At 35.8% G+C, this 26,219-nt stretch overlaps 1 protein-coding gene across 1 annotated transcript in view; it reads left to right on the top strand.

The window, feature by feature from the left end:
- The window catches only part of LOC150107442 (zinc finger C2HC domain-containing protein 1A-like), a 137,466-nt gene extending 114,048 nt beyond the window's left edge, over positions 1-23,418 (top strand). Inside the window, exons 10-11 of the mRNA XM_090392098.1 lie at positions 6,138-6,197; positions 22,916-23,418. Of these exons, the coding sequence (XP_090248224.1) occupies positions 6,138-6,197; positions 22,916-23,177 (322 nt within the window). The 3' untranslated portion in view covers positions 23,178-23,418. The remainder of the gene's footprint in view (positions 1-6,137; positions 6,198-22,915) is intronic.
- The last annotated feature ends 2,801 nt before the right edge of the window (positions 23,419-26,219 follow it).

Raw genomic sequence — 26,219 nt, 5'->3', positions numbered from 1 at the left:
GAGTTCATTGTGAACTGAAAAAGGGCTGTGATATCGGGAGGAAATTTAGCTTGGATTAGCTCTAAGGATTCTTTGAGTGGGACATTTGTGAATAAGGAGGAGACATTAAAACCGACCATTATGTCAGTGTGTTTGAGTGAAAGGTTTTCTATGCTGGCTTTGAAGTGGGCTGAGTTTTTTATGTGTGAAGGTGTGTTGCCAGTATAGTGTGAGAGAGCTTTGGCCAAATGTTTAGCTAGTTTGTATATGGGGGAATCAATGCCATCCACTATGGGACGTAATGGCATATATTCCTTATGTATTTTTGGGAGTCCATAAATACGGGGGGGGGGGGGTATGAAGTTAAATGGTTTTAATTTGTTACTGATTTCCACAGGCCAAGAAGTGACCTTCTTAAGGAGCCTGTGGAGTTTTCTAATTTGTGAGTTGGTGGGATTGTACTCGATAGGGAGGTAAGTAGCCCGATCTAACAATAAAGCTTTCAGCTTACCTGTGTAATCTTTTTGGTTAAGCTATACTGTGGCGTTCCCTTTATCAGCTTTGGTGATTATTATTTTCTTGTTTTTTTTTTAATTCCAGTAGAGATTTAATTTCCTTACTGGGCATGTTGGCTTTTTGTGGTTTAGCTTTGGTCGGAACACAAGCTACATCCAGTCTAATATCATTGGCGACGTGGTTTGGAAGGTGTCGTATCCTGCGTTCAATTCTTATCATAATATCTTCTGCAGGTATTCTTATGGGCGCAATGGCGAAGTTGTGGCCACGTGCGAGGGCGTCGAGTGGTTCAGGATTTACGTTAATTGACGAAAGGTTGACTACCGTTTCAGTAGGAAGTTGTGGTTTCGAAATCGAGTTGTTTCTTAAATTTTTAAATTTTTTGATGTGTCGATATCGTACTTTTTTAAATTCTTTCTCTGCTGCACTGCACGAGATGTCATATAAAATAGACCAAATTTTGTGGCTTAAGGTGCTTGAAAGGTCATCTTCGAGTGCCTGTATAGCTGAGTTAGCTTCACTCAGGAAACGGCGAGTCGCAGCAATTTGTTCTCTGAATAAGGCTTGGCTGGCACAGTTATAAATATGAAGTGCCTTTTGCGAAGAGAAACGGTGCTTGAATTTCACACAGTTAGGAATTACCTGGTTATCCCGGCAGCGTTTTAGGAATGCGAGACAATTCAGTTGTCTTGATAGCTTTAATTTCATTTTACTGTAATGGCGTGCTTTATATGCGATATCATCTCTGTGGATTATCGTAATTCTCATGGAAAGGCTTAGACGTTGGTTATGCAATTTTAACTAAGTAATTTAAGGAAATTACAACGTCACTAGTTTATACATTGAAATAAATTTTAATATACTTTAATATTTTGGCAACGTCATGTTGCCATTTTCAAGAAACTTAAGTACAAGACACATGCACGCAGGCTACTTACCTCCCTATCAAGTACAATCCCGCCAACTCACAAATTAGAAAACTCCACAGGCTCCTTAAGAAGGTCACTTCTTGGCCTGTGGAAATCAGTAACAAATTAAAACCATTTAACTTCATACCCCCCCCCCCCCCCCCGTATTTATGGACTCCCAAAAATACATAAGGAATATATGCCATTACGTCCCATAGTGGATGGCATTGATTCCCCCACATATACAAACTAGCTAAACATTTGGCCAAAGCTCTCTCACACTATCCTGGCAACACACCTTCACACAAAAAACTCAGCCCACTTCAAAGCCAGCATAGAAAACCTTACACTCAAACACACTGATATAATGGTCACTTTTGATGTCTCCTCCTTATTCACAAATGTCTCACTCAAAAAATCCTTAGAGCTAATCCAAGCTAAATTTCCTCCCGATATCACAGCCCTTTTTCAGTTCACAGTGAACTCAGGCTATTTTGTTTGGCAAGGAAAATTCTACAAACAAATAGAGGGCACAGCCATGGGTTCTCCACTCTCCCCACCCTTGGCCAACTTTTATATAGAGACTTTTGAAGAGAAAGCCTTAAACTCTGCCCCACAGAGACCAACCATTTGGCTTTGCTATGTTGATGATGTGTTTGCTATTTGGCCACATGGCTCCGATGCACTCCTCTCCTTCCTAACACATATAAACAACCAACACCCCAGAATCAAATTCACCCTGGAAGAAAAAAAAAAACAACTGCCTTCTTTTCTTAGACACACTAGTCACCTGCCAGCCTGATGGAACCTTGGTTTTCTCAGTCTATAGAAAACCCACTCATACAGGCAGATACATTCACTAACAATCCCACCACCCTTCCTCACAACAATATGGAGTCATTAAGACACTACACAACAATTCTAAACTTATCTGTTCAAATGACAATGCCCTAACCACAGAACTAAACCACATTCTCAACACTTTCTCAGCCAATGGCTACCTCCCCAAAAAAATCCAAAAAATATTGAAACCAGTAAACCACAACTCCCCCCCTCCCTCCCCCCCTCACAAGGATTACTCTAAATCCATCACCATACCCGATATCCGAGGCACCTCGGAAAAAATGACAAAAATCCTAAAAAAACATGACTTAACTTCTTGCTACAGACCATATAAAAAATAATTGGCATCCCTTATCTGCTCTACTAAAGACCAACCTCCCCCACTCCTAGACCTACCTGGTGTATACCAGGTCCCTTGCAGCTGTAAGCTGTCCTACTTTGGCCAAACAGGCAGGACAGCCAATATCAGAATTTGAGAACACAAGGACTACATCTGGTTTCACCAGTATAGCAACTTTGGTCTTGCTGACCATGCGCTGGATACCTGCCGTAGAATACGGTGAAAGAAAGCCACGATAGTACACCATTGTAAATACAAGTATGAAAGGCTTTTCATGGAATCAGCTTCAGCCCTAAGAAACAATCCGAACCTCAACAAATTTGGCTGCATGAGACTGCCTCAAATTTGGGAAACCTACATCAGAAGACCTTCATCCCAATCGTCCAAGAATACCAACATTGCCCGCTTGGGGGCACCATCAGGACTTTAGGAGATATAATAGCTTCCTGCTTCTTCCTCATTTACTGTTTGTTGTGCCTGTGTGCACGTGTCTTGTTCTTAAGTTTCTTGAAAATGGCAACATGACGTTGCCGAAATATTGAAATATATTAAAATTTATTTTAATGTATAAACTAGTAACGTTGTAATTTCCTTAAATTACTTAGTTAAAAATGCATAACCAACGTCTAAGCCTTTCCACAAGAGGATGCCATACTGTTTGGGAAGGGTGGTGGTAGTGTGACTGTTTATGTAAATACCTGCCAGTAATGAGCGAGTTTTCTGTAAATAGAGAAGGATAATGAGCCATTAGGGAACTTCACAATACCTCTTTAGCCAATGGCTACAGACCATATAAAATAGGTAAAATATTACATGCATCCCCCCCCCCCACACACACACCCAGGATTACAGCATTCCCACTCCATATGTTAAGGGTACATAAAAAATAATAACCAAAGTTGTTTGCAAATATGATCTCCAAACCATTTTCAAAACTTTCATTTGACTAGTTACTTTTATGCATTCTCTTCAAGATCAGATACACCTCTTGAACATCTGGGAGTAGTAATTCTTCATAGGTAGTATGAATGGGAGAAGTGCCATCCTTGGGGAATTGTCAAGGCGTGCTAAGATATATAAATCTTAAGAATTTTTTGAAAATAAAAAAATGGAATAGCAAGAATAAAATAACTATTTTATGTAAAAAGGCTAGAATCATCTAATCTCGAAATGTACTTTTGAGACTATCATGCTATTTTATTTGATTCAAGGAAATAGTCATTAAAATACTATTTAAGTACAAAAAGTAGATTTTTGCATGATCAATGTATGCAATTAATGTATTGCCAGATGATGATAGTAATATATTGATGTCGAGTGAATTTAAGGGAGGCAGGTACATATAGTGACAACTGATGATCTGTAAGAGCAATAATATTATGAGTAAACTTCATTAAGTATGTGATTTCATATTTCATTTAATAATAATAATAATTGCATACTGCATAGTTATTAGTTATGTGATTATTATTAAATATGCAGTATTTTAAAAGTTTGGATTTGCATGCCATCATACAAATGTAAGAAAGTTAAACTCTGTAAAACTAGCTAAATAAAAGTCATCAGAAGACTTTGGTAAGAACATAGAAAATAAATATCAAGAAGGTGGCAAGATATTCTGGAGATTGTTGAAAAAGCTCAGAAATGGAGGAAAGAGTGCTGTAAAAGGAATTAAAGATAATAAAGGTGACATAAAAACTGGAGAAAAAGATATCCTTGATGTATGATATTACTTTGAAAAATTGCTAAATGAAACAAGCATTGATAACAGCACAGTGGTAAAAAACATTCAACAGATATGCAATCAGGAACACATATCCATACTTGAAGTAGAAAAAGACATCAAAAACCTGAAATGTGGAAAAGCAGCTGGAGTAGATGATATTTGATCCGCAATGCTCAAGTATGGAGGTATAAAAGTCTTACAGTGGCTGCACTGAATAGTTCAGAAGAACAAATTTCAAATGATTAGAGTTCCCATAGTACCCATATACCAAAAGGGAAATAAAACTGAATGCGAGAATTACAGAGGTATTTCCCTACTGAGTGTTCCTGATAAGATTTATTCAAGTATACTTGAGAAACAGTTGAGAAGGATTGTAGAAGGGAAGCTTGGTGAAGAACAGGCTGGATTTGAGCCAAATAGAGGCTGTCGTAAAGATATTCACTTTATGACAAATAGTTGAGAAATCATGGGAATATAACAAAGATTCTGTATTTAAGTTTTGTCGATCTAGAAAATGCATATGACAAGGTGCCAAGAGAAAAGCTATTCAAAATGCTATAGTTGTATGATCTCAATGGAGTATTATATCAAGCAATACATAGTCTTTATTTGAGTTGTAAGTCAGCAGTTAGAATTGAAGGAAGTACAGGAAGATAGTTTAATGTTAAATCTGGTGTCAGAAAGGATGTATGATAATCCCTTCTGTTATCTATATAGACCACATTATTAAGGAAAGTGCTATTAAACCTGATATCAAAATTAGAAATGTTAATCTCAACTCTTTATTTTATACAGATGATGTTATACTTCTAAATAAATCCAGTACAAGTCTGCAAGATTCCCTGACTAAATTGAATAACTGTTGTAATAGATATGGTATGAAGGTCAGCAACAACAAGACAAAGACAATGAAAATAGGCAGAAACATTGAAAATATCAACTGCATTGTGAATGGAGAACCTATAGAACAAGTAAAAACATTTCAGCTACTTAGGCATGATTTTTAGATGGCAAATTAAATATGGAAATAGACAACAGAATCAACAAAGCTAGTATGGTAGGAAGTAAACTGAATGAATTTATATGGAATATAAATTCATTCAGTTTATGGAATAAGAGAGAAATTAGTGAAAACACTAAATTAGCTGTATATAACAGTGTTCAAGTCAATTTTATTTTATGGATCTGAGAGCTGGGTTAGAAATAAAACACTTGACTAGACTGGAGACCGCAGATATGAGAGTCCTGAGAAAGATTAAGGACATGAACAGGTGGCATCGTTTGCGATATCATATTAAAAGTGAGGATGTTAGGAAAGAACTTGACATTGTTAGCATCCAGGAATGTGTTAGCAGAGCTGATCTCAGGTGGTATGGTCATTAAACAGAATGGGAGAGGAAAGATTAGCAAAACAAGTGTTCTCTGCCAGGTTGAAAAAGACCCAGAGGAAGACCAAGATATAGGTGGATTGATAATACAGTAAAAAGTGCCTTAGAATTTTAAGATCTGATCCAGCATTATCAGATCTTAAAATTTAAGATATGATAATGTTGGAGTCTTGACAGGTAACAGATTGATTTGGAGGAAAATTATAGATAGGAAGTTAGCAGTGATGTAAGTTTTTCATGTAGTACTATCATATCCTGTACGTCCCCTTGAGGATACATGACAGGAATTTGATGCTGGATTTGCATACATTTTTGCTTGGAAAATGAACATTTGTTATTATAAATTGTGCTCAAATATTGATATTAGATATTACATTGCTAATGCATAAAAATGTTTAGAATTTTTGTTTAATACTGACAGATTTTATTTTTTATAGAACTACAAGTTTGGGTGGTTCGATGAGGTCTACTAAAAGCTGGGGCGATCTTAATAGCAGGTAAGAGTGTTAAGAATTTTTCTTATAATAGGTATTTATTACTAATTTTCACTTTCAAGCTCCCCCCCCTCTCTCTCTTTATTTCTTTTAAAAAGAAGAAAATAAATTTTAAAAATATGGTATCATGCATGCAAATAACCACATTGAATAGTCTTTGAAGGAATGGGGTCATTAAAATTTTTAATTCCATTATTATAGGACTGTTTTCAAGTATTATTTAGGAAAAAAACTACTGACAATTACAAAAGGCATTATTGGATTATATGCTTTAACTTCAAGTAAATACTGGTTTTCAGTATTATTATTATTATTATTATTATTATTATTCAGGCCTCCATGCAGTCAAAAGACTCATCGTGGGAGGTCCTTCCTAAGAAACACAAAGTCTATCATACCACTCCTTGAACTCATTGACCGTTCTCGCTCTCACCACTCCATCAGGCAATGCATTCCATGGTTCAACCACCCTCCGTGCAAAGAAACCACTCTTCACCCTCTTGCTCACAGTTTCCTTTCTTAACTTTCAGGGATGGCCTCTTGTCATCACTCCTTCCTGCTGTTCAACCAAACAAAAGAACTTCCCAGTGTCAACCCTGTAACCACTACTCAACAGTTTAAAAGTCTCAATCATATCACCTCTCCTTCTTCTATCCACCAAACTCTTCAGTCCACATTCCCTCAACCGATCCTCATGATTATCATTGTACAGTCCTCCACATTCCACATTGTTAATTAAAGTATAGATGAAGTATCATTTCATCTATACTTCAATAAACTTCGACTTTTTTTGACTGGCCAATGAAACAAACTGGTTACTAAATGGTAGCATTTAATCTATGCTAAATGATATTGTAGAACTACTTGAGTTGTCAATACTAATGGCACTCAAAGTGTGCCATATTATTAGTAGCTTATAGAACCAAGCTTGTGAATTTTGTATGACAGAAAATGACTGACTTTAAATAAAACCTTGTCATCAGAATCTGCTTCAGACTTGATAAAAATAAATAAAAATAAAATCAATCATTTAATTAATCTCATTCAGATATGTTATAAAAATGGAATTCTTATAAAGAAGACTTCATAAAAACTGCAGTTCTCTTCAGTAGAGATGATTACATTTTTATGCACTGTTTGTATGTTTGGAAATCAGGCAACTGAGTCATGGTGGTCAGTGTCTCACTATCCATAAGTTGCTTGATAAAATGAGAATGTCTTTGGAAGAATGCCAAAGCAATTTAAATAAAACTCTGAATATACAATGTATTTCTTTGTTAAATTCATCCTTCATCTAATAACAATCAATGACCATAAGATAAATAGGGTTAGGAGGTTAGGGCTTTCTAAAATTATCTACATTTCTTTCTTTCTAAGTTTGTTAAGGCAATAAAATGTAGTCCTAAAGCAGTAACTTCATAGTGGACGAGCATAGCATTACCATGCTAAAAGAGAAGTATCCTAATTTTTCAGAAAATTTTCAATATTTATGACACTGTGCTTCAGATAATTTGACAAGAGAGCTAAACTGTGGATTAACACTTCCACATAAGATTTCTGTTAGAAAAATGTTCTAAGAAGTGGTGTAGTGGAGTTGACTTCTCACGACAATGCTTGAGTTCATCCTTTGTGTATAAAATAGTTACTCTACCAGACAACATGACTGTGGTCCCTGCTTTCTGTATTTCTCAGGTGTAGTACTTCCCTATGGTTTTATATATATATATATATATTAAGATATATATATATATATATATATATTAGGATATATTAGGATAATCAAGTAATTTTATAAGCTTGGTTATTTTTACTCCTAATCCCAAGTAAGCAAACATTTAAGTTTGCGCCTGAAATGTAGTTCAAGTCTAAAGATGGTATACCAGGGCAACTCATTGTAAAGGTGGATAAAGCTCTGATCACTATTCTTAGTATTTCCCATAATGTAAAGCACATCTCACTAAAAGATGTATACTGCAATACATTATGGGTGAAGTCACTACCCAGACCGGTTTCAACCTTTTTTGAGGTCTCTCTAGGGTCTAGCTACTCACTGAGGAGCATATATACAATATCCCCAAGTTAAAAATTCATTTTCATATACATATATATCATCATCATCATCAAATTCCTGCCATGTACCCTCAAGGGGTGTACAGGATATGAAAGTACTACATGAAAAAATTACATCATTACTAACTTCCTATCTACAATTTTCCTCCAAATCAGTCTGTTACTTGTCAAGACTCCAACATTATCAGATCTTATATTTCTATCGTCTAAGGCACTTTGTACCGTATCAATCCACCTATATCTTGGTCTTCCTCTAAGTCATTTTCCTGCCAACCTGGCAGAGAACACTTGTTTTGCTAATCTTTCCTCTCCCATTCTATTTAAGTGACCATACCACCTGAGATTAGCTCTGCTAACGCATTCCTGGATGCTGACAATGTCAAGTTCTTTCCTAATATCCTCATTTTTAATATGATATTGCCATTGAAGCCATCTGTTCGTGCCTCTAATCTTTCTCAGGACTCTCATATCTGCAGTCTCTAGTCTTTGGTCAAGTGTTTTACTTCTGACCCAGCTCTCAGATCCATAAGTTAAAACTGGTTTGAACACTGTCTTGGTCTTGTATACAGCTAATTTAGTGTTCCGACTAATTTCTCTCTTATTCCATATGAATTTATTCAATTGACTTCCTACTATACCAGCTTTATTGATTCTGTTGTCTATTTCCATATTTAATTTACCATCCTCACTAAAAATCGTGCCTAAGTAGGTGAAATGTTTTACTTATTCCACAGGTTCTCCATTCACAATACAGTTGACATTTTCAATGATTCTGCCTATTTTCATTGTCTTTGTCTTTTTATTGCTGACCTTCATACCATACCTATTACAACAGCTATTCAATTTAGTCAGAGAATCTTGCAGACTTGTAGCGGATTTATTTAGAAGTATAACATCATCTGCATAAAGCAGAGAGCTGACATTAACATCTCCAATTTTGATATCAGGTTTAATACCACTTTCCTTCATAATGTGATCCATATAGATAATGAATAATAGAGGGGATAATGTACATCCTTGTCTCACACCAGATTTAACATTAAACCATCTTCCTGTACTTCCTTCAATTCTAACTGCTGACTTACAACTCAAATAAAGACTAAGTATTGCTTGATATAATGCCTCATCGACACCATATAACTGCAGCGTATTGAATAGCTTCTCTCTTGGCACCTTGTCATATGCCTTTTGAAAATCGACAAAACTTAAATACAGATCTTTGTTATATTCCCATGCTTTCTCGACTATTTGTCGTAAAGTGAAGATCTGATCCTGACAGCCTCTATTTGGCCTGAATCCAGCTTGTTCTTCACCAAGCTTTTCTTCCACAATTCTTCTCAGCCGTTTCTCAAGTATACTTGCATAGATCTTGCCAGGAACACTCAGTAGGGAAATACCTCTGTAATGCTCACATTCAGTTTTATTTCCCTTTTTATATATGGGTACTATGAGAGCTCTACTCCAATCATCGGGAATTCGTCCCTCTGTCCAGGCTTTCTGAACTATGCAGTGCAGCCACTGTAAGACTTTTATACCGTCTACTGAATATCATCTACTGCTGCCTTTCCACATTTCAAGCCTTTGATGGCTTTTTCTACTTCGAGTATGGATATGTATTCCTGACTGCATGTCTGGTCAGTGTTTTTAACCACTGTGCTGTCATCACTGCTTGTTTCATTTAGCAGTTTTTCAAAGTAATTACTCCATACTTCAAGGATATCTTTTTCTCCTGTTTTCATGTCACCTTTATCATCTCTAATTCCTTTTACAGCACTCTTTCCTCCATTCCTAAGCTTCAACAACCAGAATATTTTGCCACCTTCTTGATATTTATTTTCTATATTCTTGCCTAAGTCCTCCCATGACTTTTGTTTAGCTAGTTTTACACACTGTTTAGCTTTCTTACATTTGTCTCTGTATTCTGTAAGAGTAAAAGCTGACTTATTTGCCAGGAACTTTTGATATGCTTTCTTCTTTTCCTTCACTGCCTCTTTAACTTCCTGTGTCCACCAGGGAGTTCTGATTTTTCTATCCTTGCACACAACCTCACCACATGCCTCTCTGGCTGAATCAATCAATGTTTTCTTCATTGCTTGAATCTCCAAGGTTTGGTTCCTGTTCTCAAACTCTTTCATTTTTCTTTGCTTATGTTTGTGTATTTTAGTCTGCATTTCATATCTGAGAGCTGCTCAACTTTTATTCGCTTTAAAACTTTCTTACATGTTATTCTTTTCAATATGAAAGTCAGTTTTATCCTGCTCAAGACTAAATAGTGATAACTTCCAATTTCAAATCCTCTGTACACTCTGGTGTCCTGCACCAGGGAGAAAACATCACTATCAACAATAACATAGTCAATGAGACTTTTCTTATTCCTTGCCTCTTCTCTCCATGTGAATTTGTGCACATTTTTATGTTGGAACATGGTGTTAGTAATAACCAGTCCATATCCTGAGCAGAAATCCAACAGATATTTGCCATTATTATTAGCTTTGCTCTTTTCTCCAAATTTTCCCAAAATATTTTTGTATGTCTCACAATCATTTCCTACTCTGCTATTTAGATCCCCAACAAGGACCAACTTTTCCTTTTTCATTGTGTCAGTTGCTTTTTCTAAAGCATCAAAAAATTCCTCCACTTCTACCTTAGTAGAACCTTCTGTGGGGCCATAGGCACAAATAAGTCTCATTGTCCAGTGCCCCATTCTCATATTTGCCCACATTACTCTACTTGAGACTGACTGCCATTCAAGAAGATTAGCCTCATAGTTTGTGTTGAATACTATGGCTACTCCTTCTTTTCCTTGATTGTCATTGCCTGAATATAACATTTTGTATTTATTGCTCAGAAAGATCTCACCAGTTTTGGTCTTTTTTGTTTCAGTCACCCCTATTATGTCGATCTGGTACTTATCTAATTCCTCAGCTAGCTCCATTTCTTTGCCATTCAGGCTTCTTACGTTGATAGTACCGATCTTTAACTCTGGTGATGTTGAGTTGGGATTTGTTTTCAGATTTGTTCCAGTAGCTGACTTTTCGCTGTTCGCCCTGGTTCCCTGGCGAAAACAACGGGGGCCTTGTTTAACCGGGCGACGCCCGAGCCGGCATGAAATTTTGTCATGTTGTACCATAATTTTTTATTTTGGTTTAACCAATAAGAATACAATTTGATCGGCTACATCCCAAATTGCCAGCCCATCCTCGTTCATTCAGTATCAAAGTAGATACCCAACAGGGTGCACCATGAGAATGTGAGGATTGGACATTAGGTCAGAAGCCCTGGTCGGTTCTCCGCATTCCTTTAAAGGCTATGTGGAGGTCTCCTCTCAATTATACAGCTTTGACCCTTAAGCACCCCATACATGTATATATATATATGTATATTAGGATAACTTTTTTAAGTCATTAAAATAATTTTAATGACTTAAACTCCGAGATAATTAAGAATAAAAGTTTAATACGGACATAGTTTTGTCTGTATTAAATGTTGGCTTATTTGGTCAGGTGTCAAAGTACAAAGATATATACAAAAAAGACCGACAGAAACATTACACACTAACAACAACAGAGCCATCAAAAAAACTATAGTTGAGTTCAAATTGGAGTCTGCACTTCAGTTTTAGCTACATTTATACGCGTGCGTGTGATCTCGTGAGAACGCCAGCACTGAACAGCAAAGCTATGTGAATCTGGAAAATTGTAGCTAAGGTTGTTATTCATGTGGGGTAGAATCAGGGGTGATTTCTTTTGACTCCAGGATAAGTCTTTCAAATTTATTGTAACATTTGTGAATATTAGAAGTTTGATTCCAGTCTATTTGGCATTGGCAGCCTTCATCAGAGTTTACAGAGAACAAGACATGGCTGGCGAGGGCACTGGCTCGGATTCTATTATAAGAGATGTCTCTTTTGTGATCTTCAAGATGGAGAAAGATTGATTTTTCAGTTTGTCTGTAGTAAGGTTTACCACAATTACAAATAATTCTGTATACGCCTGGGAACTGAAGATGGTGATGTTTTTCTTTTGGCTGACTAAGGATAGATCGAAGTTTATGTAAGCAGCAGATCACACGTTTTGATGTCGAACTTTTTTAAAAATAGCCAGTTTGGGGGAGAGGGAACTAATGTAAGCCAAGGAGATGTAAGCTCTGGGGGTAGTATAATCTTCATTAGTTTGTTGACGACGGTGAAAAAGAAGTTTCTCAATACTTTTTTGACATGAAAAACCATTATTGACAAAGATCTTTTTAAGGAAATTAAGTTCATTTTGAAACTCTTCTTCGTCTGATAATAAGGATCTGGCCCGATGTGCAAGAGTAGATATAATGCCATATTTCTGTGGAGAGAAGTGGTGAGAGGATGCGTGAAGATATCTATCTGTATGTGTTGGTTTCCTGAAGATTGAAATTTTAATATTATCAGTACTCCTAGTTAGCTTTATGTCTAAAAAAGAAAGACAATTGTTAACTTCTAGCTCAGAGGTGAATTTGATGTTGTGATGAAAGTTATTTAGATTATCTAAGAAAACTTTGAGGTTGTCTGGCCATGTTCTCATATAAGAAAAACATCATCAATATAATGGAGCCAGATTTAAGGTTTCAGTGTGGCCAAAACAAATTGCTTTTTCTTCATGGCTAGACCAGTTTTTGTTTGTGGATCTTGTTTTCGAATCTGAAGTAGCCTGAGTTGACACAATGGGTAAGTAAAGCAAAGAGCTTTGATAATTTGTTCTTGAGAAGAGTGAGAACATCCTGAGTTGGTGCATTGGTGAAAAGCGAAACTACATTGAAGCTTACCATCATGTCTGATTTGTTCAGTTTTAGGTTTTTGATCTTGGAAACAAAGTCAGCTGAATTCTTGATGTAAGAAGAGAATTTACCTGTGAGATGTTTTTTTAAGGAAGAGGCGAGATATTTAGATAAGTTGTATGTGGGCGAGTCGATGCCTTCAACTATGGGTCTTAAGGGAGTATTTATTTTGTGAATCTTAGGAAGGCCATACAACCATGGGATAAGATAATGAACGGATCTGAGCGAAAGGCGGATATTCCTTGGTAATTCCGACGTTGAATTTTAGAAGATTGTTGTTCCTATTATATAACTCTCTTGTGGGGGTTCAGAATAAGTTCATATTCAAGTTCAGAATAAGTATCTGCCTCTAATAATTCAAGAATTTTGTTGCAGTAGTCTATTTTATTTAGAATGACTGTGGCATTTCCTTTGTCAGCTGGTAGGATGATAATGTCTTTGTTCTTTCTCAGTTTTTTAATGGCCACTCTTTTACTAGGAGAAATGTTGTCAGAAGGTGGTTTTGCATTATTTATTGTGAAAATAGCTTCCATCTGTAGTAGGTTTGCCTCTTGGGTTGGAATTAAGGAGGCAACTTTTGGTAAGGAATCAAACTTCCAATATTCACAAATGTTATGATGAATTTGAATCCTGGAGTCAAAGAAATCACCCTTGATTCTACCCACATGAATAACGACCTTAGCTACAATTTGCCTGATTCACATAGCTCTGCTGACACGCACGTATAAATGTAGCTAGAACTGAAGTGCAGACCCCAATTTGAACTTAACTGTAGTTTTTTTTTTGATGGCTCTGTTGTTGTTGGTGTGTAATGTTTCTATCAGTCTTTTTTGTATATATCTTTGTACTTTGACACCTGACAAAGTTGGCTTACCAACGAAACTAGTTGTGTCCGTATTAAACTTTTATTCTTAATTATCTCGGGGTTTAAGTCATTAAAATTATTGAACATGTTCATAAACCGAGTCAATCTGCATACAAATAAATATATGTATATATATATATATATATATATATAATAAATTTTTTAACTTGGAGATATTGTATATTAGGATAACCAAGTAATTTTATAAACTTGGTTATTTTAACTCCTAATCCCAAGTATGCAAACAATTAGGTTTGTGCCTGAAACAAAGTTCAAGTCCAAAGATAGTACAACATCAGGGCAACTCATTGTAAAGGTGGGTAAAGCTCTGATCAGTATTCTTAGTATTTTCCCATAATGCAAAGCACATCTCACTAGAAGATGTATACTGCAATGCATTATGGGTGGGGTCACTACCCAGACCGGTTTCAACCGTTTTTGAAGTCTCTTCAGTGAGTAGCTAGACTATTTAGGGTCTAGTACAAGACAGTGTTCAAACCAGTTTTAACTTATGGATCTGAGAGCTGGCTCAGAAGTAAAACACTTGACCAAAGACTAGAGACTGCAGATATGAGAGTCCTGAGAAAGATTATAGGCATGAACAGATGGCATCAATGGCAATATCATATTAAAAACGAGGATATTAGGAAAGAACTTGACACTGTCAGCATCCAGGAATGCATCAGCAGAGCTAATCTCAGGTGGTATGGTCACTTAAACAGAATGGGCGAGGAAAGATTAGCAAAACAAGTGTTCTCTGCCAGGTTGGCAGGAAAATGACTTAGAGGAAGACCAAGATATAGGTGGATTGATATGGTACAAAGTGTCTTAGACGATAGAAATATAAGATGTGATAATGTTGGAGTCTTGACAAGTAACAGACTGATTTGGAAGAAAATTGTAGATAGGAAGTTAGTAATGATGTAAATTTTTCATGTAGTACTATCATATCCTGTTCACCCCTTGAGGGTACATGGCAAGAAATTGATGATGATGATGATGATGAAGTGTAATTAATTATTAAATTCATTTCATGTAAAATTGTATAGCACATTGTTGTCGCATGGGTTCCATGGAAAAATCAAAACGATCCAAAAGCAACTAAAGATATCTGTCCTGTGGAAGTTTTCATATTAAAAATGTAATATGAAAAGTTGAGAAGTAGGTAGAGAAAAAGTGATAGATAAAAACATACAAGTTGGTAATGGAGATCTTATAGCATAGATACAAGAGAGATTTTGCAGCTCATGGCAGCTGGGGTAAGGGGATGGGAGAGAAATTGGTATCATCCCTGAAATGTGAGTAAGATGAGGTCACGAAGCATATGAGGTCCGTGTTCTTCTCATTTGTGTATGATGAGTGAGTGAGTGAATGAAATAACATAACTTAACAGTGAGCATTGTGAATGCATCTTCAGTGAATTGTTTGAAGAAGAGGTTTGGTAAGTATTTAGGCATTGTATAATCTGCAAAGGATTCTCCCTGGACGAACTCCTTGACTCTGAGGAGATATCAATATATCACATATTAGTAATAATGGAGGGATCAAAGTATTGGTGACTATTGTCATGGATCTTGCAATCCATAATATTGACTAAATGCACATTATGCATGCCATCATTCCTATTTAGGTTAATTATTGTAGAACCTCTGCAGCCTACTTAAATCATCTGTTAAAATAGTTGTATGAGATGTTTTGATTAGTGTAATCTTAGAGTTTAACCTAAGTTATTTATTTGATCTGTATTTAAGTTTTCTAGTCCCGGAAAAGGCATATGACAAGGTCAAGAGGTTTTGATGTAAAATCAGGTTTAAGAACAAGGGTACACAATATCTCCACTCTCATTCATCTAGATGCCCTGGAAATTTTCCATAGAATAGGAGAAGAGGATAGACCAAGGCGGGAGGGACATTCCTGGAAGCTGTATAAGGAGGGTGTGAACAGAGGCATAAGGAGCATTCCACTTAGCAACCACTCTCCACATGGAGAATGGTTGGTGAGTTGAATGCATTACCTGACATTGTGGTGAATGCAGATACATTGAATGGGTTTAAAATGGTTTGATAGGCTTTGTGTTAACAATGTTTAACTCCAGTTATGAGTCTTTGAAGCATTGGAGGACTAGTATATGATACCAGTAAGATACCAATAATAATATGAAGCACATTATGAAGAAAATCACATGAGGTAAATATTAAACCTGATGTCAAAATGGAGGCTATTTAGTTTGGCCCTCTACTTTATTTAGATGTTATACTCCTAAATAAATCCAGTATGGTTCTGCAGAATTCTTTAACTAAATCAAATAACTGCTGTAACAAATCGGCAATAAAAAAGACTGAAATTAGATAGGAATGGAGAAAACAAAGTACGTTCTTTATGGAATTAAATATGGAAATAGACAGTAGAATAAGCGATGTTGGTATGGTAGGGAGACTTGATTGAATAAATTTATATGGAATAAGAAGTAAGTCAGTTTTACCTGACTACAGAACACATGAGAATTCTGAGAAAATCAGGGAGATGGCATTGTTGGTAGAGTTGTAAGAAGAATGAAGATATTAAGAACAAACTTAACATGGTTAGCATTTAAGAATGTGCGAACAGAGCTGATCTCGGCTAGTATGATTACTCAAACAGAGCAGAAGAGAAAAGGTTAACAAAACTGATATTTGATGCCTGAATAGTAGGGAAAAGACCCAGAGGTGGACCAAGATCTGGGTTGATTGATGCAGTTAAAAGTGAACTGTCATGGGATTCTTCACATCCCTTGAGGAATGTAATGAGATTGAATTATTTAATCTCTTGAAAAGCTGTTAACTATAAATAATTAAATGCTGGACCTTCTCTGTATACATATCCTCCAGTACATAATGTAATAATGTTAGCACCTTGCTTCATTGTTCTTATCACATTGTTGGTTGTCTTTTTTGTACATTTACTCTGAAAATATAGCTCTCACTGTTATGAGAATTAGAAAATTTCTTGTTAATTATTTGAAATTGTATATGTTTGTACTTGGATCTGGTCAGTTCTATAAATTGATCATGTTTAATTGAGCTAATGGCAAGCAGAAGCTCTAAGGCACAGAAAGAAACTGAATTTATAAAAAAACATGACCTTAAAAAGCTTCAAGGAAATTTTGATGCCAATAAGCCACATTAGAACAAGTTACTCTTAGTAATTGTTACTTCACAGAAGTAGCCTTGTTAACTCATATTCATGTATTTATATAGGTTTTGTTTCTATTATGTAAGAATAATTGTGTAGCAATGAGAGAAGAATATGGTATTGGAGATTCATACGGGGAGTTACATGGTATCTGATCTCATTTCCTGCTTGATGGGGGGGGGGGGTTAACAGTTCTGAAATAGTTTTGCTACGAAGTTCTTAATTCAGGATTTTCAGATGATTCATTCATTTTGTCTCCAATAAGCTTGAGATACTGATATGTAGGGACTTATATATATGTAAGAACACATATTCACTATAGTAATATTATGTGATGTTTTGATTTAATGCAGGATAGTAAAATAAGTGTGTGCATAAGTAAATGCTCACTCTGTTTTGATATAGGTCAAAAAATAACAGCTGCATAAATCATGTCTGAGAATTAGACATGATTAATTAGTGTATAGTGTGGTTTTGTTTTTCGTTGCTAATTGTGCTGCATTCCTTTCAGTTTGGATACAAGTGTCCTTCAGTGGTGGTGGTGTTGAAATTTTTTCGTTATTTATATTGTGTTTGCTACTTGTTTGTTACACTACTTCAGCTTCTAAAAATGGTGTCCATAAAGAAATACATCAGCAGCATGGAAGGCTTCTGTACGAAAGTCTGACTTTGTCTTGGATTTTTCGCAGTGGATGTGTTGCGAAAACTGCTATATGTATGCACCGAAAAATGTGAAAGATCTGTGGACTATTTGGATAAATGAGAAAAAGGAAAGTGTTAACATATGTGAAAAGTGCCTGGATAGATTAGAGCGATTAGAAATGGGAGCAAACATCGGGACCATAGTAGAAGAGCTTCGGCAGGAGTTAATGAAAATGAAAAGCGAAATGAAACATCTAGAAGAGGATATTAAACAGCTAAAGGAGAAATTGGCTGATGAGAAGGAGGAAGTTAATGTTATAAAAAAAGAATCAAAGGATAGTCATATATCAGAGTATGGGGACTCGATCATTAGAGGTGTGATTAATTATAAAGTGCACAAAATATTCTTTCCTGGTGAAACAATAAAGCAAATAACTGATGCATTGCAGAAAAGGAAATACCAGTCATCAAAATTAGTGGCAATCGTGGGTAGAAATGACTTAGTTGGGGAGAAGAAGAATGTTGATAGAAACTTGAGGAAGTTGTTGCAGCAGGGAAAGAAGAATAATGTTGTTGCAGCAGGGAAAGAAGAATAATGTTGTTGGGGAAAGTCATAGATGTGTTGCCCAGATATGATAACAGTGAATTGAGAAGGAGAGCAGAGATAATGAATAGTAAGATGGCTGAGTTGTGTGAGGCAAAAGGGATTCAATTTGTAAATCTATGGAGTGAATTTGAGGGAAATTCAAATGGTATAATACTGATGGATTACATTTGAATAGGTTTGGTGTATTTAGAAAGGCCATTGTTTTCTGAGAAGGCACAGAGTCGAGAAGTTAATGTAGCAAATGATCAGAGTCTACCTGTGAAACAGGATAGCACAAATCAACAGATTGTACAGCAGGAGGACGATGGATATGAGGTTGAAGATGTAGTTGCAGCAGCACAAGGTGATGGAATGCATAAAGGTGAGGAGACAGGTAAGAATGGAAATCACAGTCAGGATCAGGGAAACTGGAGTGGTCACCCTAAGAGAGCTGTAGTATTGCAGCTAGAATAGAGAATGTTGGTGCTGGTAGGATGGCCTCAAATATATAGCGATTCTTATGTTTATATATGCAAATGTAAGAAGTATTCAAAACAAGAGAGCTGAGTTTCTGGCATTGATTGAGACGGTATGCCCAAAAGTAATTGGAATAAGTGAAACTTGATTGTCTAAGGAGGATGTGATATCGGGAATAGAAGTAGAAGGATATATAATTTTCTGGAAGGCTAAAGATGTGAAAAGAGGAGGGGGGGGGGAGTGCTGTTAATGATTGCAGAGGAATTGTGTCTGTAAAGTGTGGAAGTTGATGGTGCATGCACAGATTTTGAATCTGTGTGGTGCGAAGTTGAAATAAACAGGTTAGTATATCTGATAAGATGTTGTTATAGGCCAGGGAATGCAGAGAATGCTGATTGTGAAATGTTTAGTCAAATTAGTTGGGTATGTAAAAAAGAAGGTGATCCTGATGAGACTTTATTACAGGAATATAGACTGGAAGGAGGAGATAGTGTATGGGAACAAGGAGAGCAAGTTTGTGGAATTTCTGAGAGATAAGTTAAGCAACACATGATTGAAGCAACTAGAGGCTTTAATGTTTTGGATTTGGTGATAACTTCACAAGAAGTAGTTGTTAATGAGGTGTTGACACTGCTGCCAGTTGGTGAGAGTGATCATGAGGTACTTGTTTGAGAAGGGATGAAACAAGAAAAGGTCACTGCCAAAAATGGATACATGTGGAAGTATAAAGCAGGTGATTATAGGAAGCTCTGTAGTCAGTTAGTATCAATTCTTTAGGTAGATGAGCTGAGCGGAAAAGATGTTGAAAATGCATGGAAACTCATAAGGCAGTATCTGATATCTCAAAGTCAATGTATGACTGCATACCAAGGGTTAAACGAGTAAATCGAGTGGGAGTGAAATGGATGAACAGTGCAATCAAGCAAGTTGTGCTGGAAAAGAAAATGTTATGGAAGAGGTACAAGACAGTTGGTGGTGATCAGATCCATGAAGAGTATAAGGTGCAGGCTAGGAAGGTGATGAGCATGGTAAAGAAAGAAAAGGTGCAGTATGAGAGGAGATTAGCTAGTCAGGCCAAGGTTAACTCAAGGGAATTTTTCCGCTACATGGCAAGCAAGGGGAAGAATTATGGCAGACTAACATTGGTGGATAGTTATGGCAGCAGACTAACAGCTGCAAAGGATAAAGTGGAATTGTTGAACAAGCACTTTCATCAGTTATCATCAACAACCATGGGTCCAGTGCCTGTAGGTGTCTGATGCCATCTTGATATGATTCTTCCATTGCATTCTATTTTGTTCAAGATGACTCAGTTTGTGTATAGAGTTTCCGCACCATTTGACGATGTCATCATCCCATTGTCTGTTTAGTCTTCCTCTTTTGTTCTTTCCTTCAATCATTCCAAACAGCAATGTTTTTAATTTTCTCTCATCATTCATTCTACATATATGGCCAAATAGATGTAGTTTCCTTTTGATTATTTTCTGGATCAGATTTTCTCTTGGTTGTATTCGTCTGTAGATTTCCTCATTGTTCACTTTCTGTATCTAGCTTATTCTCAAGATCTTTCTATAGCACTTTCTCTCAAATGCCAATATCCTCCTTTCAGATTCTCTCAGGAGTACCCAAGCCTCACATCCATAGAACATGCTGCTGAAGATATTCAGCAGCATGTTCAATATGCAATATGCAATATTTCATATGCAATATGCAATATGCAAACCTACAATATGCAGTTTAGTTTGCATCTTTATAGCTCGGCTCTTCCATATTTTGTCCATGGCTTTTAAAATAGTTGTTGCTCTGGCTATTCTAATTTTTATCTCTTTTTTGGGGTCCAAGTCATGCATCATGTGGCATCCAAGATATGTGAAGTGTTCCACATTTTCCAGTTGAAATCTGTCTATCGTAACTCTGTTCAGTAACTCCTGTTGTCCGAATATCATTGTTTTAGTTTTTTCAAAGTTGACGTTTAGTCCATATCTTTTTCCTTCTGTGTATAGTGTTTGCAATGTCTGTTCCAGCCTTGCTGCATCTTCTTCAATCAGGATGATGTCATCTGCAAAGCAGAGTAGTTTATTCTCATGCCATTTATTGAAATGCCTCCGCCTTCTTCTTTAATCTTATCTAGTGTTCTTCCCAGATGTGTGATGAAGATGATTGGTGATATTGGGTCCCCTTGTCTTGTGCCTTGACTAGTGGAAAACCAGTCTCCAGTCTCACCTGCTATTCTGATTTTTGCTTGTGCTTGGCTGTTTATATCTTTCAGCAGGTGGATCAATTTATTGTCCACACCATAGGATTCCAAGACAGCCCATGTTATATTTTGGTCAATATTATCAAATGCTTTTTGGAAGTCACGAAACAGCAGTATAACTTTTTGTCCTTTCTTCGAGCTTTCTCTGTTATTAGTCTTAGTGTGAGTATTTGTTGCACTGTACTTCGATCTTGTCGAAATCCGGCTTGCTCATCAGGAAGATGTGCCTTCATATGACCCTTCAGGCATTCTGTTAGTATTTTCATCAGCATTTTGCCAAGATGACTCATTAATGCAATAGTTCTGTAATTGGTGCATTCTAAAGCACTGCCTTTCTTATGAAGAACAACCAAGACCGATTTTTTCCACTCTTCGGGGGGCATACCCTGATCTCTATATTTCATTACATAGCTGTATTTCTTTTACAACTGATTCTCCCCCATATTTTATCATCTCGCCTATTATGTTGTCATTTCCAGGACTTTTTGTTCTTGAGATGTTTTATAGGCTTATTCACCTCATCTCCCAAGATGTCATTTTCAAAGATCTCTGCTGGTGGAGAGATTGCTTTTAGTTCTTTGATTACTTCTGTTGCAATATCATTTAGATGATTTTTATGTAGTTCACTGCAATATCTTGTCCATCTGTGTATGATTTCTGTCTTGTCCATCAATGCTTTACAATTTTCATCTTTGACTGCTACTGATCTTGTTTGCCACTTCCTATTGACATTTCTTATAAGTTTGTAGATCTCTCTAGTTTTGTGTTCTCCATAGTACTGTTCAATGTCTCTGCACTGGTCTTCCAACCACTTGGCTTTATCAGATCTTGCTGCTTTCTGTACTTCATTGTATTTTTGATGGTATAACTCATCTGCTGTCTCTGAATTATCTCTTTTAAGTTTCAGTTCTAAACTTTTCTCTTGTACCAATTTTAGGGTTTCCTGAGTTATCCATTTCTTGTTGATCTTTTCTCTTTCAGGAATTACTTCCTCTACTGCTTTTTTAGCACTGTAGTCAGTCATTCTGCTCTTGTATTTATATTTTGTTTTTCACTTGGGGTCTTAGGCTTAGTTTCCAATATGTTCTGATATTCCAGTTGTAGATCCCTGTAAAATCTCTCAATGTTTTCATCTGCACTCTCTGCAGTGGGTGCATATATCTGAATGGTCGTGATATTAAGTGGTTGGGCACTGAATCTTGGAATGCTGGCTATGGAGAAAGGTTGAAGAGATGTGGATTGCAGAGTTTGGTGGATAGGAGGAAGAGAGGTGATAGGATAGAGATGTTTAAATTAGTGAGAGAATTTTATCAGATTAATCCAGAGGGGATTATAAAAAGAGTAGAAGGTGAGAGGTGAAGAACCATATGTCATTTCTGGAAGTTAAGTAAAAGTGTGGTGAAGAAGAGTGCGAGGAGTAGATTTTTTACATGGAAAATTGTTAGTGAATGGAATGCATTACCAGAATGTGTTGTTAATGTAAGGAGTGTTAAGGACTTTAAGATTCTATATGATAAATATGTTGTCAGTTGAATGAACCTTCCATGATGAGTCTGTCAACTCCATGGAAGGTGTAATAATAATAATATTTACATGGCATTTTGGATCAGTGAAAATAATACTGGTAATAATTCTGGTAGAATAACAGAATAGTAACAAAGTTGAATAACATAAAATAAAGTGCTGTTTATTGGTTATTTAAATTTATCCAACCTTAAGCTCAATTTTTAAGAAGTAAGTTTGTTTTGTGCATTACTAAACTGAATTAAAAAAACAAAACAAAAACATGACCTTAAAATACTTGTATGTGTCTGATTTATCCTCTTAAAAGATTTAATTATTTTTAGCTATAGTGGTCTGCCTGAAGTCTCCAGCAGTGAAGCTCCATCTTTCACTAGTCGTCATTGTTGGAATGGTGATCTTAATTCTTCCCTTAGTTCTAGTGGCAGCAGTGGATCCTTACCTCAGCTAAATCAAGAGAATGGCAAAATGGCTCGTTTCTGTCATCAGTGTAACAGCAAATTTCCAGTTGCCTCTGCCAGGTATTGTTGTAACTGTGGAGCTAAAAGAAAAGCATTTGGACTTAGTACAACTAGTCAGAGTGGATAAAAATAGTACATATCAATGAAAATAATATGGATGTATTTGAAATGTGTTCAGTTACATTACTAAAAAATCAATGCTTCTTAACAAAATGTACTAAATGTATTTTTAATACTGAATTCAGAAATTGCCATAAAATTTTTTTTGCATCCATGATTTGTGTACCATACAATTTAAATTTTTATTAAAATTTGGATCAATGGTTATTATTTTGTTGCCAATGTCAAGAAGAATGAAACTCAAATATATTATAGAATACTGCTGAGCATCAATGAAAGTGGCACCTAACAGCTACAATGAAAAGTCAACTAAAAATTTAAGATAAGGTGCATTAAAATTATTATCTCATACTCTATATGTGCTGATATATATATATATATATATACATGTGTGTGTGTCTCAATCGCAGGGTGCTAGGGGGAAAAATCTGAGGTTATTTTTGAATTTATTATCTAAAAATAACACTCTAATTTTACAAAAAGAAAAGTAAAATGTAGAATTGATTTCCTGTTATTGTTATCTCTCTCTCTCTCCCTCTCTCTCCCTCCCTCCCTCCCTCCTACTTTGTGTGTGGGGGGTGCAGGTGGATTTTACACTGTGTGAAACATTTTTTATAAAATGTTCTTGTTTTTACATTATGTATTTCTTATATATGTAATAATATTTTAAAAGAATCGTTTTTTTTATTCTTGTCTTTACATTATGTATTTCTTTTATATTGTGATAATATTTTAAAATGATCATTTTAGTTATTTATGTTATGCTTGTAACAATCAGTCTACTTTTTATCTGTGTAAGGAGACACTATTTATTGCTATTTGGGGAAAACTGATTATCTCATATAATGGAAGAGAATTAAAAAGTCCAGTGCTAGAATGTTTTCTTCAAGAGTACAGTTTCCTGATTCTGTATACCATTTTCTTTTTGCTTAACCTGTATATTTGGTTTTTACCATCAACTTTCTTATTTTATCAGTAGCCAGAAGGTGGATTTCTGTAAATAGATGTCTAAGTGAGCTTAGCAAACACTTGGAGTTGTAGAAAGTTTTCACCTTTTTATTACATGTATATGGGAAATATGACTCCTTATTAATTCAATCTTGGTATCCTCCAGAAGACCTATATCATGAAAGGAGAAAAGTTGGTCTAAAGATATACAGAGAAAAAACTAAAATCATGTTTAATCATTTTGTAACACCAAAAAACAAAATAATAGAAAACAATTTCTTGGAAAGAGTCTCTTCATATACATACTTAGGTCATCTCATTGATCTAAACTGTTGTCTCCAAAAGGAAATAAATAGGAGAGTTCAACTTGCCTGGAGTGCATTCAGAAAATTGAAAAGCATTTTTCAAAACAATGATGTCCCACTCTGTTTAAAAAGGAAGACATTTAACCAGTGTATACTTCCAGTCATCTCATATGGTTGTGAAACTTGGTCACTAACAAAAGCACTGGCAAATAAATTAACAATAACTCGAAGAAAAATGGAGAGGTTGATGCTAGGCATCACATTAAAAGATAAAAAGCAAAAGCACTTGAATAAGAAGCCAGACTCACATCACTAACATCATTCTTCAACACAAACGACTAAAATAGAAATAGGCCGGACATCTATCCAGAAGAGAAGATGAGCGATGGACCACCATACTAATGAACTGGATTCCAAAAGAAGGGAAACAGGGCCGAGGCTGTCCTAAAAGAAGGTGGAGTGATGAATTGTCAAATTTTGTTGGGGAAAATTTGCCAAGAACAGAGAAAGGTGGAAAGAACTGGAAGAGGCCTTCAGAAGAAGAAGTTCCTTCTGGCTCCCACTGACAAGACCTCAATACAAGTGAAACCGGTCTGTGTAGTGGATTTTTCCATAATACATAGCATTATACATACCCTAAAGGATGTGCTTTGCATTATGGGATACTAAAGCAATTGATATGAATTTGCTAACCTCATCTGACCATAATATGAAAATTCACAATATGAAAACTTATGCACTTCTGAATGGAATAATGAATCAGATTGGTTTTGAGCAGTTTGGTTTGGACAGTTTTTCTGATAGTCTGATATATTCGTAGGATAGAGACCCTATGAAAATAAGATGATTATTCATTATCTTATTTTGGTTGTAACATTTGCATTGAAAATAACTGTGAAACATGGTTGAAAATTTTGTTTATATTAAACAAGTTTGTGTGCGTGCTTTGTTCTGTTTCATTGCTATCAGATAATTTGAATACCTTATAATTTAGAGTGGATTCCACTACTCTCTAATCAAATAGTTTTATATACTATTTTGTGTGTTTGTTTGAAATACAGTTAATTTTGAAGATATATAGTGTGGATTTTTTCCTTATATATATAAATCTTGCGTTAGTATGCATAGATGTGTGTTTATGGTTGTTACAGGTTGGCCCTATGCCATTTCATCTTCCTTTATGTATTAGGCTCAGTGTCCGGTTACAGCTAAGTGTGGCTTTTGATAATGCTATGTCTATGGCCCTTTTATGTTTGTCAGCTCGTGTGTTCTCTAGCCAGTTTGTCTGTTTTGATGAGAAGATAATCCAGTTTTGCCTCATCTGTTGTATGTTATCATCATCATACAGCCTTGGCTAATTCACCTTCCCTGCGAACTCGTTTAATTTATCTTCTGTTGAAAGCTCTTATAAATGTCTTAAATCTAAGATAGTTTTTGAACCCAACCACCCAAAATCTATTTGCTGCTAACTACTCTGTGGAGGTTCTGTTGTTTCTTATATGAAGTTATAATATTGTACACATCACATGCTGTAGACAGGTACTTATGTAAATTCTGAACTGGAGAATTTCACACTGAAGTGTGAGAAAATTTAATGAATTAATACAGTTTAGTTTCCACCACTACTTGAGTTTGTTTGTTCATTTAAAAAAGTCACTTTCTTTTCATCCTTCATATGTTTTCATCATATCCTTATTTATCTGCTCTGTAGTCTGCTTTTTTCCTTCAATCTGTTCTCATAGTCTTGATATTAGCATTGTTATTTGTTCTACTTGTTGTTATCACTGTTCTCTCCA

The sequence above is a fragment of the Typopeltis vanoorti genome, chromosome 4, assembly GCF_054136105.1.
Source record: "Typopeltis vanoorti isolate ZY-2024b chromosome 4, IOZ_Tvanoo_1.0, whole genome shotgun sequence".
Taxonomy (NCBI): Eukaryota; Metazoa; Arthropoda; class Arachnida; order Uropygi; family Thelyphonidae; genus Typopeltis; species Typopeltis vanoorti.
This window is presented reverse-complemented; position numbering and strand designations above follow the sequence as displayed.